The sequence below is a fragment of the Rattus rattus genome, chromosome 2 (genome assembly GCF_011064425.1).
Source record: "Rattus rattus isolate New Zealand chromosome 2, Rrattus_CSIRO_v1, whole genome shotgun sequence".
NCBI lineage: Eukaryota > Metazoa > Chordata > Mammalia > Rodentia > Muridae > Rattus > Rattus rattus.
In genome coordinates this window covers 180,265,010-180,279,083 of record NC_046155.1, presented here as the reverse complement: position 1 = coordinate 180,279,083, position 14,074 = coordinate 180,265,010, and the positions used below count along the sequence as shown (strand labels likewise).

Sequence of the window (14,074 nt, the reverse complement as noted above, 5' to 3'; positions counted from 1 at the left end):
GCTCTCATTTCATTCTACCACTGTGATTACATACTCACTCTGACCAAAACAAATGGAAATGGTTTGGTTTACACTTCCAAGAGTCAAAGCATCATAGAGGAAGTCAGAGCATGAAGCCTCATAAAGGAGCTGCTTGCTGGTTTATAATTATCTAGCTAGACTCTTATAAAGACCAGAACCACCTGCCCACTGATCCATGCTTACTCATCACAGACTGTGCCCTTTTTTGTAATTATAAATCAAGATATTCCCTCATCAATATGCCAAAATATCAACCAATAAAGACAATTAGTGAACTAAGGCAGTCTACTTTACTGTCCAGTTGACATTTAATGCTAAGCAGCATGAACACTCTGAACTCTGGGGACTTTTTTAAATGCAGGCTTTACCCTGTAAGCATGATTGGCTAACACCAAATTGAACTTTTTGCTGAGGATTGGGGATGAGAATGCAAGTTACAGAAAATGGTGCTAATTTGGTTCTTCAGGGGACATGCTACAATGTAGTAGCCCACCAAAGATCACCTCATTAGAATAGAAGTTGATCCTATTACCTGGAAAACATCAAAAGGTTAGAAGCTACTTGTCTGGAATCGAGGCAACAGTCCAAATATCAGAGGAAATGGTTCTGTTACCCCCACTAAACACTCATGAAGTTATAAAGGGTTGTAATTTCATTACACAGCTGGAAGAAAATTACCAATGTTAGCATACTGCCTAAGTCACCATATCACAAACACCAATGGTCTTAAATGCACATTGGAGTTGTCATGTTGCTTATAAATATCGGACCATCAGTATCCTGCCAACTTCTTCTCATTCTTATGCCATTCCTACATATCACAGTTGTGTGACTGCCTACTATTTTTTCTCTAGCCTCCTGTTAACGGCATGTGGAAGTTTTATACATTGATTGTTTCCGTGCTGTTAAGCGTTTACCAAGCACTTCTGTAAGTTGATCTCTGAGTACTAAGAGGGGCCTGTCTCACACATAAGTAAATAAATGTAATAAAATACAGATATGCCATTATGTTGGTATTCAAACCATTAGAAAAAAAGTTATCAAAAAGCAAGTTAGGATTTTTAAAGAAGGGAATGGAAACCAATAGAATATAAGTGAATGTGTCCCAAGTGCATTATAAACATGGCTGAAAATGTCTTAATGGGGTAGTTAGAGATACAGATCAGAAGTTAACACTTGCTGCTTCAATGTAGGACTAGAGTTCTATTTCAGACACCTGTAGCTCACAACTTCATGTAATTCCAGCTCCAGGAGACCTGATTTCCTCTCCTGGATTTTGAAGGCACCTGAGCATATGTATTTTCACACACGAAATGGTCAAAATGAAACTAATTTTGTACAACATGTTTTAATACAAAGCAAAACTTTGAAGGTTAAGCATTCAAAGTGTTTTTTTTTAATTTGGCTTTCAATCCAGAAGAAACCTTATTAAAGTAGGCTGAAAAAATTATGCCTATAGTCATTTGTAGCAATAAAAATACAGTTATGTTTTTGAGTGTCTGTATATAAAATAACAACTACTTTTCTTCAAATCTAAAAAAAAAGAAAACTGATTTTAAAAAGTACAGAAGAAAGAAACAGATTCAGAAGAGTAAATTGTTCCTACATTACATTTTAGGCATTGCTATGCTTTGTACTTTACAGGCACCTTAAAGATTTGTGTGGGAAAGAACTGCTAGACAGGCACTGCTTGGAGATGGTGGAGCTTTTAGAAGGTGTGTTCTTGAGAAGTTGTAGCCTTAATAGGAGGGAGGTCTTTTGATTATCAATGTCTCAACAGGGATGTAGGATCCTGGTCCCTTCCCTTTTTTTCTCTTTTACTTCCCAGTCATGAGTGAGTGGTTTGTTTTGTCACATGCTCCCACCATGATTTATGGCTTTCCAGTGGCCTAAATACAACAGGGACAATAGTTATGGACTGAAATTGATGAGATAAAATAAATGGTTATCTCATAATTGTTACTAGTAATAGAAAGTTAGTGAATATATTGAAAATATTAAAATTTCATATTATTACTCATGTATACTTAGTTTTGTCATTCAAATGGTATATATTTCTATCTGTGAAATTTTAAACTTGGGTTAGAAAAGAAATAATTTCTTCCCATGAATATTAATGAAAACTTAATGTTTTTGCACTCATGATATATATTTCCAAATATAAACTGAAATTGTTAAATGATGGCAAGTCTTATGGGGCTGGACAGCTGGCTCAGTGGTTAGGGGCCCTGGATGAACTGCAGAAACAACAAGACAAGCTAACATCAGAGAAAACCTGATGGCAAGAGGCAAGCTCAGGAACCTAAGCAACAGATACCAAGACTACTTGTCATCATCAGAGCCCAGTTCTCCATCCAAAGCAAATACTGGATATCCAAACACACCAGAAAGCAAGATTTAGATTTAAAATCACATTTTATGATGATGATGATGGAGAACTTTAAGAATGATATAAATAACTTCCTTAAAGAAATACAGGACCACACAGGTAAACAACTAGAAGCCCGCCCCACATGTGGCCCATACATATACAGCCACCAAACTAGATAAGATGGATGAAGCAAAGAAGTGAAGGCCGACAGGAACCAAATATAGATCTCTCCTGAGAGACACACCCAGAATTCAGCAAATACATAGGCAAATGCCAGCAGCAAACCACTAAACTGAGAATGGGACCCCCGTTGAAGGAATCACAGAAAGGACTGGAAGAGCTTGAAGGTGCTTGAGACCCCATATGAACAACAATGCCAAGCAACCAGAGCTTCCAGGGACTAAGCCACTACCCAAAGACTATACATGGACTGATCCTGGTCTCCAACCTCATAGGTAGCAATGAATATCCTAGTAAGAGCACCAGTGGAAGGGGAAGCCTTTGGTCCTGCCAAGACTGAACCCCTAGTGAACGGGATTGTTGGGGGGATGGTGGTAATGGGGGGAGGATGGGGAGGGGAAGCCCAAATAGAAGGAGAGGGGGAGGGAGTAGGGGGATGTTGGCCTGGAAACAGGGAAGGGGAATAACAATCGAAATGTAAATAAGAAATACTCAAGTTAATAAAGATAAAAAAAAAAAAAAGAAATACTCAAGTTAATAAAGATAAAAAAAAACCTAGAAGCCCTTAAAGAGGAAATACAAATATCTGTTAAATAATTACAGGAAAACACAACCAAACAGGAGAAGAAATTGAACAAAACCATCCAGGATTTAAAAATGGAAACAGAAACAATAAAGAAAGCACAAAATGAGACAACTCTGGGAATAGAAAACGAAGGGAAGAGATCAGGAGTCATAGATGCAAGCATCACAAACAGAATATAAGAGGTATAAAGAGAGAATCTCAGGGGCAGAAGATACCATAGAAAACATTGACCCAACTGTGAAAGATAATGTAAAATGCAAAAAGCTCCTAGCCCAAAACATACAGGAAATCCAGGACACAAGGAGAAGATCAAACCTAAGGATAATAGGTATAGAAGAGAGTGAAGACTCCCAATTTAAAGGGCCAGTAAATATCTTCAAAAATTATAAAAGAAAACTTCATTAACCTAAAGAAAGAGATGCCCATAAACATAAAAGAAACATATAGAACTCCAAAGAGATTGTACCAGAAATCATCTCCTGTCACATAATAGTCAAAACACCAAATGAACAAAACAAAGAAAGAACATTAAAAGCAGTAAGGGGAAAAGGATAAGTGACATATAAAGGCAGACATATAAGAATTACACCAGACTTCTCACCAGAGATGATGAAAGCCAGAAGACCCTGGGCAGATGTCATACAGACCCTAAGAGAACACAAATGCCAGCCCAAGCTACTATATCCAGCAAAAGCCTCAGTTAACATAGATGGAGAAACCAGGATATTCTATGACAAAACCAAATTTATACAGTATTTTTCTACAAACTGGACCTACAAAGGATGATAGATGAAAAACTCCAACACAAGGAGGGAAACTATACCATAGGAAAAGTAAAAAAGTAATCTCCTTGCAATGAAACCAAAAGAGACACACACAAACATAATTCCACTTCTAAATACAAAAATAACAGCAAGCAACAATCACTAGTACTTAATATCTCTCAACATCAATGAACTCAATTCCCCAATAAAAAAGACATAGACTAACACACTGGATATTTAAAGAGGACCCAACATTTTGCTGCATACAGGAAACACACTTCACAGACAAAGACAGACACTACCTCAGAGTAAAAGGCTGGAAAACAACTTTCCAAGCAAATGGTTCAAAGAAGCAAGCTGGAGTAGCCATTCTAATATTGAATAAAATTGACTTTCAACAAAAAGTCATCAAAAAAGATAAGGAAGGAAACTACATATTTATCAAAAGAAAAATCCACCAAGATGAACTCTCAGTCCTAAATATATGTGCTCCAAATGCAAGGGCACCTACATTCATAAAAGAAACCTTACTAAAGCTCAAATTACACATTGCACCTCACACAATAATAATAGGAGATTTCAACACCCCACTCTCATCAATGGACAGATCATGGAAACAGAAATTAAACAGAGACACAGTGAAACTAACAGAAGTCATGAACCAAATGGATTTAGCAGATATTTATAGAATATTCAATTCTAAAACAAAAGCATATACCTTTTTCTGAACACCTCATGGTACTTTCTCCAGAATGGACCAGATAATCTGTCACAAAACAGGCTTCAACAGATACAGGATCAGGTCACCACAGACTAAGGCTGGTCTTTAATAACAACAATAATGACAGAACGCCCACATATACATGGAAGTTGAACAACACTCTACTCAATGACAATTTGGTCAGGGAAGAAATAAAGAAAGAAATTAAAGACTTATTAGAATTTAATGAAAATGAAGATACAACATACCCAAACTTGTGGGACACAATGAAATCAGTGCTAAGAGGAAAACTCATATCTTTGAGTGTCTGCAGAAAGAAACAGGAGAAAGCATACATCAACAGCTTGACAGCACACCTAAAAGCTCTAGAACAAAAAGAAACAAATACACCCAAGAGGAGTAGAATGCAGGAAATAATCAAACTCAGGGCTGAAATCAACCAAGTAGAAACAAAAAGGACTATACAAAAAAAATCCACAAAACCAGGAGTTGGTTCTTTGAGAAAATCAACAAGATAGATTAACCCTTAGCCAGACTAACTAGAGGGTACAGAGAGTGTATCCAAATTAACAAAATCAGAAATTAAAAGAAAGACATAACAACAGAATCTGAAAGAACACAAAATAATAAGATCCTACTACAAAACCCTATATTCAACAAAACTGGAAAATCTACAGGAAATGGACAATTTTGTAGACTAATACCAGGTACCAAAGTTAAATCAGGAACAGATAAACCATCTAAACAACCCCACAACTCCTAAAGAAATAGAAGCAGTTATAAAAAGTCTCCCAACCAAAAAGAGCACAGGACTAGATGGGTTTAGTGCAGAATTCTATCAGACCTTCATAGAAGACCTCACACCAATATGATCCAAACTATTCCACAAAATACAAACAGACAGAGCACTACCAAATTCCTTCTATGAAACCACAATTACTCTTATACCTAAACCACACAAAAGACCCAACAAAGAAAGAGAACTTCAGACCTACTTCCCTTATGAATACCGACACAAAGATATTCAGTAAAGTTCTTGCAAACTGAGTCCAAGGACACATCAAAACAATCATCCATCATGATCAAGTAGGCTTCATCCCAGGGATGCAGGGATGGTCCAATATATGGAAAATATCAATGTAATCCACTATATAAACAAACTCAAAGATTAAAAACCACATGATTAGTTCATTAGATGCTGAGAAAGCATTTGACAAAATTCAACACCCCTTCATGATAAAAGTCCTAGAAAGATCAGGAATTCAAGGCCAATACATATCCATAGTAAAAGCAATATACAGCTAACCAGTAGCTAACATTAAACTAAATGGAGAGGAACTTGAAACAGTCCCACTAAAATCAGGGTCTAGACAAGCCTGCCCACTCTCCCCATATTTATTCTACATAGTATTCAAAGTCTTAGTCAAAGCAATCAGACAACCATTGGAGTTCTAAGGGATACAAATTGGAAAGGAAGAAGTCAAAATATCACTATTTGCAGATGATATGATAGTATACTTAAGTGACTCCAAAAGTTACACCAGAGAACTTCTAAACCTGAATAACAACTTCAGCAAATTGCTTGGGTATAAAATTAACTCAAACAAATCTTCCTCTACTCAAAGGACAAACAGGCTGAGAAAGAAATAAGAGAAATGACACCCTTCATGATAGTCCCAAATAATATAAAATACTTCAGTGTGACTTTAACCAAGCAACTGAAAGATCTGTATGGCAAGAACTTCAAGTTTCTGAAGAAAGAAATTGAAGAAGATCTCAAAAGATCGAAATATCTCCCATGCTCATGGATTAGCAGGTTTAATATAGTAAAGATGGCCATTTTGACAAAAGCAATCTACAGATTCAATACAATCCTTATCAAAATTCCAACTTAATTCTTCATAGAGATTGAAAGAGCAATTTGCAAATTCATTTGGAATAACAAAAAGTCCAGGATAGCAAAAGCTATCTTCAACAATAAAAGAACTTCTTGGGGAAATCATCTTCCCTGACCTCAACCAGTATTACAGAACAGTAGTGACAAAACTGTATGTTATTGGTACAGAGACAGGCAGATAGATCAGAGGAATAGAATTGAAGACTCAGAAATGAGCCTACACACCTATGGTCACTTGATGTTTGACAATGGAGGTAAAACCATCCAATGGGAAAAAGATATCATTTCAACAGGTGTTGTTTCACCTGGAGGTCTGCATGAAGAGGAATGCAAATAGGTCTATTCTTATTGCACTTTACAAAGATTAAGTCCAAGTGGATCTATAGCACCTCCACATCAAACAAGATACACTCAAAGTAATAGAAGAAAAAGTGGGGAAGAGTCTCAAACACATGGGTACTGGGAAAAACTTCCTGAATAAAGCACCAATGGCTTATGCTCTAAGATCAAGAATCAACAAATGGGATCTCACAAAACTGCAAAGCTTCTGTAAGGCAAAGGACACTGTCATTAGGACAAAATGGCAACCAACAGATTGGGAAAAGATCTTTACCAATCCTTCATCTGATAGAGGGTTTATATCCAAAATATACAAAGAACTCAAGAAGTTAGACTTCAGAGAGCCAAATGACCCCATTAAAAATGGGGTACAGAGCTAAACAATGAATTCTCAGCTGAGGAATGCCAAATGACTAAGAAACACCTAAAGATATGTTCAACATCCTTAGTCATCAGGGAAATGCAAATCAAAACAACCCTGAGATTCCACCTTACACCAGTCAGAATGGCTAAGATAAAAAACTCAGGTGACAGCAGATGTTGGCCAGGATGTGGAGAAAGAGGAACATTCTTCCATTGTTCGTGGAATTGCAAACTTGTACAACCACTCTGGAAATCAGTCTGTAGGTTCCTCAGAAAATTGGACATTCCACTACCTGAGGATCCAGCTATACCTCTCTTGGGCATATACCCAAAAGATATTCCAATATACAACAAAGACACATGCTCCACTATGTTCATAGCAGCCTTATTTATTATAGCCAGTAGCTGGAAAGAACCCAGATGCCCTTCAACAGAGGAATGGATTCAGAAAATATGGTACATGTACACAATGGAATATTACTCAGCTATCAAAAACAATGACTTCATGAAATTCATAGTCAAATGGATTGAATTAGAAACTATCATCCTGAGTGAGGTAACCCCATCACAGAAAAACACACATGGTGTGCACTCACTCATAAGTGGATATTTGCCCAAAGCTCGAATTACCCAAGATGCAATCCACAGACTACCTGTAGCTCCAGAAGGATGGCCAAAATGCGGATGCTTCAGTACTCCTTAAAAGGGGGAACAAAAATACCCATAGGAGGGTGTATTGAGGGAAAATTTAGAGCAGAGACTGAAGTAATCACCGTTCAGAGCAGGCCCCACATGTGGCACATATATATACACCCACCAAAACTAGATAAGATTGTTGAAGCTAAGAAGTGCATGCTGATAGGAACCTGATATAACTCTTTCCTGAGAGACCCAAGCAGAGCATTTCAAATATAGAGGCGAATGTTAGCAGCGAACCCCTGAACTGAGAAGAAGACCCTGGTTGCAGGAATTAGAGAAAGGATTGAAAGAGCTGAATGGGCTTGCAACCCCATAAGAACAACAATGCTAACCAACCAGAGCTTCCAGGGACTAAACCACTACCCAAAGACTATACATGGACTGACCCATGGCTCCAAATGCATATGTAGCAGAGGATGGCCTTGTTGGGTACCAGTGGAAGAAGAAGCCCTTTGTCCTGTCAAGGTAGAACCCCCAGTGCAGGGGAATGTCAGGGTGGTGGTGGTAAGGGGGTATGCATCGGGGAACACCCTTATGGGGGAGGAGGAGGGGATGGGGTTTTATGGACAGGAAACCGGGAAAGGGAATGACATTTGAAATGTAAATAAAGAAATATATTCAATAAAAAAAAAAGAAAAAGAGCCCTGGCTGAAAGAAATCTTTTAAAAAAGGGAGAGGGGGCTAGAGAGATTGTTCAGTGGTTAAGAACATTGATTATTCTTCCAAGGGACCTGAGTTTAATTCCCAGGAGCCATATGGTGGATTACAGCCATCTGTAATGAGATCCAATGCCCTCTTCTAGTTTGTCTGAAGAGAGCAACAGTGTATTCATATTCTTTAAAAATAATTTGGCTTTCTGTAGAAGAATGCAAATTGGTCCATTCTTTTTTTTCCCTTCTTTTTTTTTCTTTTTTTCTTTTTTCTTTTTTTTTTTTTTCAGAGCTGGGGACCGAACCCAGGGCCTTGCGGTTGCTAGGCAAGCGCTCTACCACTGAGCCAAATCCCCAACCCAAATTGGTCCATTCTTATCTCTTTGTACAACACTCAAGTCTAAGTGCATCAAGGACCTCCACATAAAACCAGATACATTGAATCTAGTTGAAAAGAAGGTGGGAAAGAGCCTTGAACATATTGGCACAAGGGAGAATTTCCTGAACATAACTTCAATGGCTCAGGCTGTAAGATCAACTATTCACAAATTGGATCTCATAAAATTAAAAAAGCTTCTGTAAGGCAAAGTAAACTGTTAATAGGACAAAACAGCAACCTACAGATTTGGAAAAGATCTTTATCAACCCTGTATCTGATGGAGAGCTAATAATATCCAATATGTACAAAGATCTCAAGAAATTAGATTCCAGAGAACCAAATAACCCTATTAAATGTGGAGTACATAGGTAAACAAAGAACTCTTAACTAAGGAGTCTTAAATGGCTGAGAAGCACTTAAAGAAATGTTCAGTGTCCTTAGTCATCAGGGAAATGCAAGTCAAAACAACCCTGAGATTCCACCTCACACTTGTCAGAATGGATAAGATAAAAAAACTCAGGTGGCAGTAAATGCTGGCAAGGATGCAGGGAAAGAGGAATAGTCCTTCATTGTTGGTGGGATTTTAAGCTGGTATAACCACTCCGGAAATCATTCTGGAGGTTCCTCAGAAAATTGGAAATAGTTCTACCTGAAGATCCAACTATACCCCTCCTGGGCAAATACCCTAAAGATGCTCCAACAGGTAACAAGAACACATCTCCACTATGTTCATAGAACCCTTATTTAAAATACCCAGAAGTTGGAAATAGCCTAGATGTCCCTCAACAGAAGAATATATACAGAAAATGAAATGTAGTCCATTTATACAATGGAGTACTATTAGCTATTAAAAACAATGACTTCATGAAATTCACAGGCAAATGGATGGAAGTAGAACATATCATCCTGAATGAGGTAACCCAAACTGAAAAGCATGCTGTGTACTTACTGATAAGTGGATATTAGCTCAGAATACCCATGATATAACTCACAGACCATATGAAGCTTAAGAATATGGAAGACCAAAGTGTGGATGCTTCAATTCTACTTAGAAGAGAGAACAACATAATTATGGGAGGTACAGAGAAGGGGGGAGGGGGAGGCACAATCAGATACAGGAAGAGACAGAAAAGAAGTCCAGAAATTGAACAGAAACATATAGCAGTGGTGGATGGGGAACTGGGGGTATTCACTAGAAAGTCTCAGATGCTAGGAAAGCAAGAGGCTCCCAGGACCCCGGGATAACATTAGCTGAACTACCCAACATAGAACCTATAGTGACCATCTCCAGATGGTCCAGATATATATGTAGTAGAGGACCGCCTTTTCTGGAATCAGTGGGAGGGGAGGCCCTTGGTCCTGTGTAGGTTTGAGATCCCAGCATAAGGGGATGCTAGAGCAGTGAGGAGGGAATGGTTAGGGGGTGGGGGAGCACCTTCACAGAGGCAAAGGAGAGGGTGGATGTGATGGGGGTTTGCGGAGGCGAATCCGGGAAGGGAGAAAACATTTGGAATGTAAATAAATAAAATAACCAACAAAAGAAAAAGGAAGAAATATAATTGACTTTCTAATTGCAGACAAGGATGTGCCAAATTGTTCAGGCTGGCATTGAACTTAATATTGTATAGACCAAGCAGACCTTCAATTGGCAATTTGCCTATCCCAGCCTTCTGAGAAACTAGTATTATAACATCGTTTTAAATTGACTCTTAAAATTGATCCCACACTTATAAACAATACTGTAAAGAAACCCCTGAGTGTGGAAGATGCATCAACTTACAGTAGTTCCTCTACTTTGCATGCTGAGCGTCTCAGAGCAGAGCACAGATTCTCAATTCTACTGTTGGAGAGGTTGGTGCCATACAGGTTTAGGTGTTTCAGGTGAGGTAGCTGAAGAAGGGTGTGAAATAGTGAACCATCTCCAAAGTTAGTCATGAATGAACACCTGCAGAATGAGACCAAATGTCACATGATATTAGAATGTGTGGGTACATGGCTGATCAACTTGCATATAGACTTTCTCATATTTGTCTTACAGGCTGTGGTTGTTTGGGCATCCTGGTTACCTCAAACTCTCACAGGCTATCTCCAGATACTAGAGAAGCACTAAGGTTCAAGTTACTCAGATCTTTCCCCTTTGTTGCATTTTCTACATTTGTATAATTCCCTACTGTTGAAATTAAAGGATGTGCCAACACCACCTGCTTATTAAGTATTGATATTTTTATGACATCACAATCTATAATGGTCATAGAATAGGTTCCAGACTTTTAAAAAAATTAGATTTTTTTTGTATTCATTCCTTTTTCAGGGTGAGGAAAATGTAAGCAGACTTATTTCAGGCTATGTTTCCTCATGATAACAAATAGATATCATCATGTTGACTTAGAGATTACCATTGGGATGGACAGATGAATCAGTGGTTTAGAGCATATTCTGCTCTTGCAAAGAACAGAGTTGACTTCCCAGTATACATTGTCAGGAAGCTCACAACTGCTTATAACTCTAAACCCAAAGAACCAAATTCAGATGCACACATACATATTCACAACTAAAAATAATTTAAAAATGGATTAACATTCATTGTAGTCAATTCCTGTTGATTGCTATTTTGGTGCGTGTATGCGCTCTCTCTCTCTCTCTCTCTCTCTCTCTCTCTTCATGTATAGGCTTGTAAACTATACATAAATATGATTTGTGGTGTGTGTGTGTGTGTGTGTGTGTGTGTGTGTGTGTGTGTGTATCTATGTGACACAGAAAACTTCAAATATGTGACTCTTGGGTAATATTATATTTACTATTTTTGGACTTTAGTTCTGCATTTATTCATGCTTTGGTTTTCTCCAGAAGGGAGAGAGGAATTTCTTCTATCTATGTAAAGGATGGGTGACTATAAACTTACAACAAGCTTTCGAGCTTAAAAGCCATCAGAGGTATCTTAGGTGATGGAGACAGCACATTACAGAGTTCCTCTATGACCTGTTTGTTGAAATTACAGCTGTCCAGATCCAACACATGTAAGTTGACAAAAACATGACATAACTTCTTCCAATATTCAGCTGCATTTCTGCAATGAGATAACACATCATTATTCTTTAAAGTTTAAACTAAATTAAAGACATTCCAAAAATAGGCAGATCAATCCCAATCACCTCAAATCTGGCAGTTACCCTTGAAACTGGGAGATGTTTACACAAAATAGATAAACATAGCATAGTGATTAAGAAAGTGATCCTGGAGCAGAAAATGTTTAAGAGGTTAAGACACCTTGCAAAGGCCACAAGTTTGATTCCCAGAATCCACGTGGAAGGTCATAGCCATTTGTAACTTCAGTACAGGGAATCTGTACTGAATGGCCTTTTCTGGGCTGCACAGGCACTATTTTTTACAAAGCACATAGACATATATACAGGCAAAATACTCATATACATTAAATAAAAATAAATATACCTTTTTAAAAAAGAAAGAACAGGAGAGGAAAAGGGTGAGGAGAGGCAAGGAAAGGAGAATCAAGGAGTGGTGAAGAGAGGGGAGAGAGAGAGAGAGAGAGGAGGAGGAGGAGGAGGAGGAGGAGGAGAGAGAGAGAGCACTGTGCAATACAAAATGCCATCCTCAGGTCATGGTATAGACATTGAAGTCTTGACCCACAGCAGCTATGGATGCCTTAATTTTCCTATAAAAGACCAGGCCTGATACAATCAATAATAAAATGGAGAGAGGGTGACACAGATCTACCCCCTTCCAGCTTAACCAATGGCTTCTAGAGGGAAGAGTAGTCATCTTCAACTTTGTTCCCACAAGTGAGCCCACCAGGGTCTAATGCTCAATTCTAAACCGTTGGACACACCAAGTTTAACCCTAGTTAAACTCCATAGCTGAGAAAAAAAAATGTCAATTTGAGGAAGAAACTTGTAAAGAAGTTGGGTGATGAAATAGAAGGGAAACAACTGAATAGAAAGTGAGAGTAATCAGAATGGAATATACATACATATATTCCATTGGTTAGAATATATATTTAATTCTAATATATATATTATATTATAATATATATTATATACATTATATTATAATATATATTATATATATATTAGAATTATATATATATATATATATATGAATGACATTACAAATCAATGCCATGAAAAAATTAAAATAAAGAGGCATGGCTTAAAATGAGAGAAACTAAAATTGAACCTCTCTTGGGGATTCACTATTACTATCTGTAATTCTCTGTTGAAGGCATTTAACTTTACTGGGTTCTCTAGTGCCTCTTTTTTTTAGTGACAAAACATGATTTCTATGTGAATTAGGGTAGACATTTGGGAATCTTGAGGGAATTACTTAGTATGTCCAGTAAAAGATTTACACATTTGAAAAACAAAGTATGAGCTAGCAACCTTAATTCAATGTGAGGCATGTCAACTGCAGGAATTTAATATAACCAGTAACTTAATGTCATCACCAGGACACTCTAAACATGCTATGGATGAAGACAAGCATTAAATACTGAAATGAAGTTGCTCACATTTCCACCTCACACTGGCCCTGTGGCAAATTTCTTTGTATGAATGGAGTCAAGAAATAGCTGTTTGGAGCCATAAAGCTTCAAAGGGCAGTGTGAAAACCCAACAGAAAGCCTAGTATGCTGTCTAAACAATCAAGCCAAGACATGTAAGAACTTTACCATGCTGGAAAGAGGAATAAAGATTATGCATAGTATTTGTTGCGCAAGAAAGAGAATCTGTTTTCAGATCCATAGTACTGACATAAAAAGATAGACCTCGTTGCATGAGGCTGTTGCTGTTGGCACAGCATTAGAAGATGGAAACAATTTTATTCCATTAATCTACCTTCTTGTCTCTGTACCAATACCATACAGTTTTTATCACTATTGCTCTGTAATACAGCTTGAGGTCAGGGATGGTGTTTCCCCAGAAGTTCTTTTATTGTTGAGAATAGTTTTTGCTATCTTGGGTTTTTTTGTTATTTCAAATGAAGTTGCAAATTGCTCTTTCTATCTCTATGAAGAACTGAGTCGGGATTTTGATGGGGATTGCATTGAATCTGTAGATTGCTTTTGGCAAAATGGCCGTTTTTACTATAT

General features: G+C 37.7%; 1 protein-coding gene across 2 annotated transcripts in view; it reads right to left on the bottom strand.

The window, feature by feature from the left end:
- The window catches only part of Nlrp9 (NLR family pyrin domain containing 9), a 38,388-nt gene that overhangs the window by 12,859 nt on the left and 11,455 nt on the right, over positions 1-14,074 (bottom strand). The window contains exons 3-4 of one of the 2 annotated variants that reach the window (XM_032896299.1): positions 11,873-12,037; positions 10,751-10,915 (exon numbers count right to left, since the gene is read on the bottom strand). In XM_032896299.1, coding sequence (XP_032752190.1) covers positions 10,751-10,915; positions 11,873-12,037 — 330 coding nt within the window. The remainder of the gene's footprint in view (positions 1-10,750; positions 10,916-11,872; positions 12,038-14,074) is intronic. The other variant, XM_032896300.1, reaches the window with a different exon arrangement.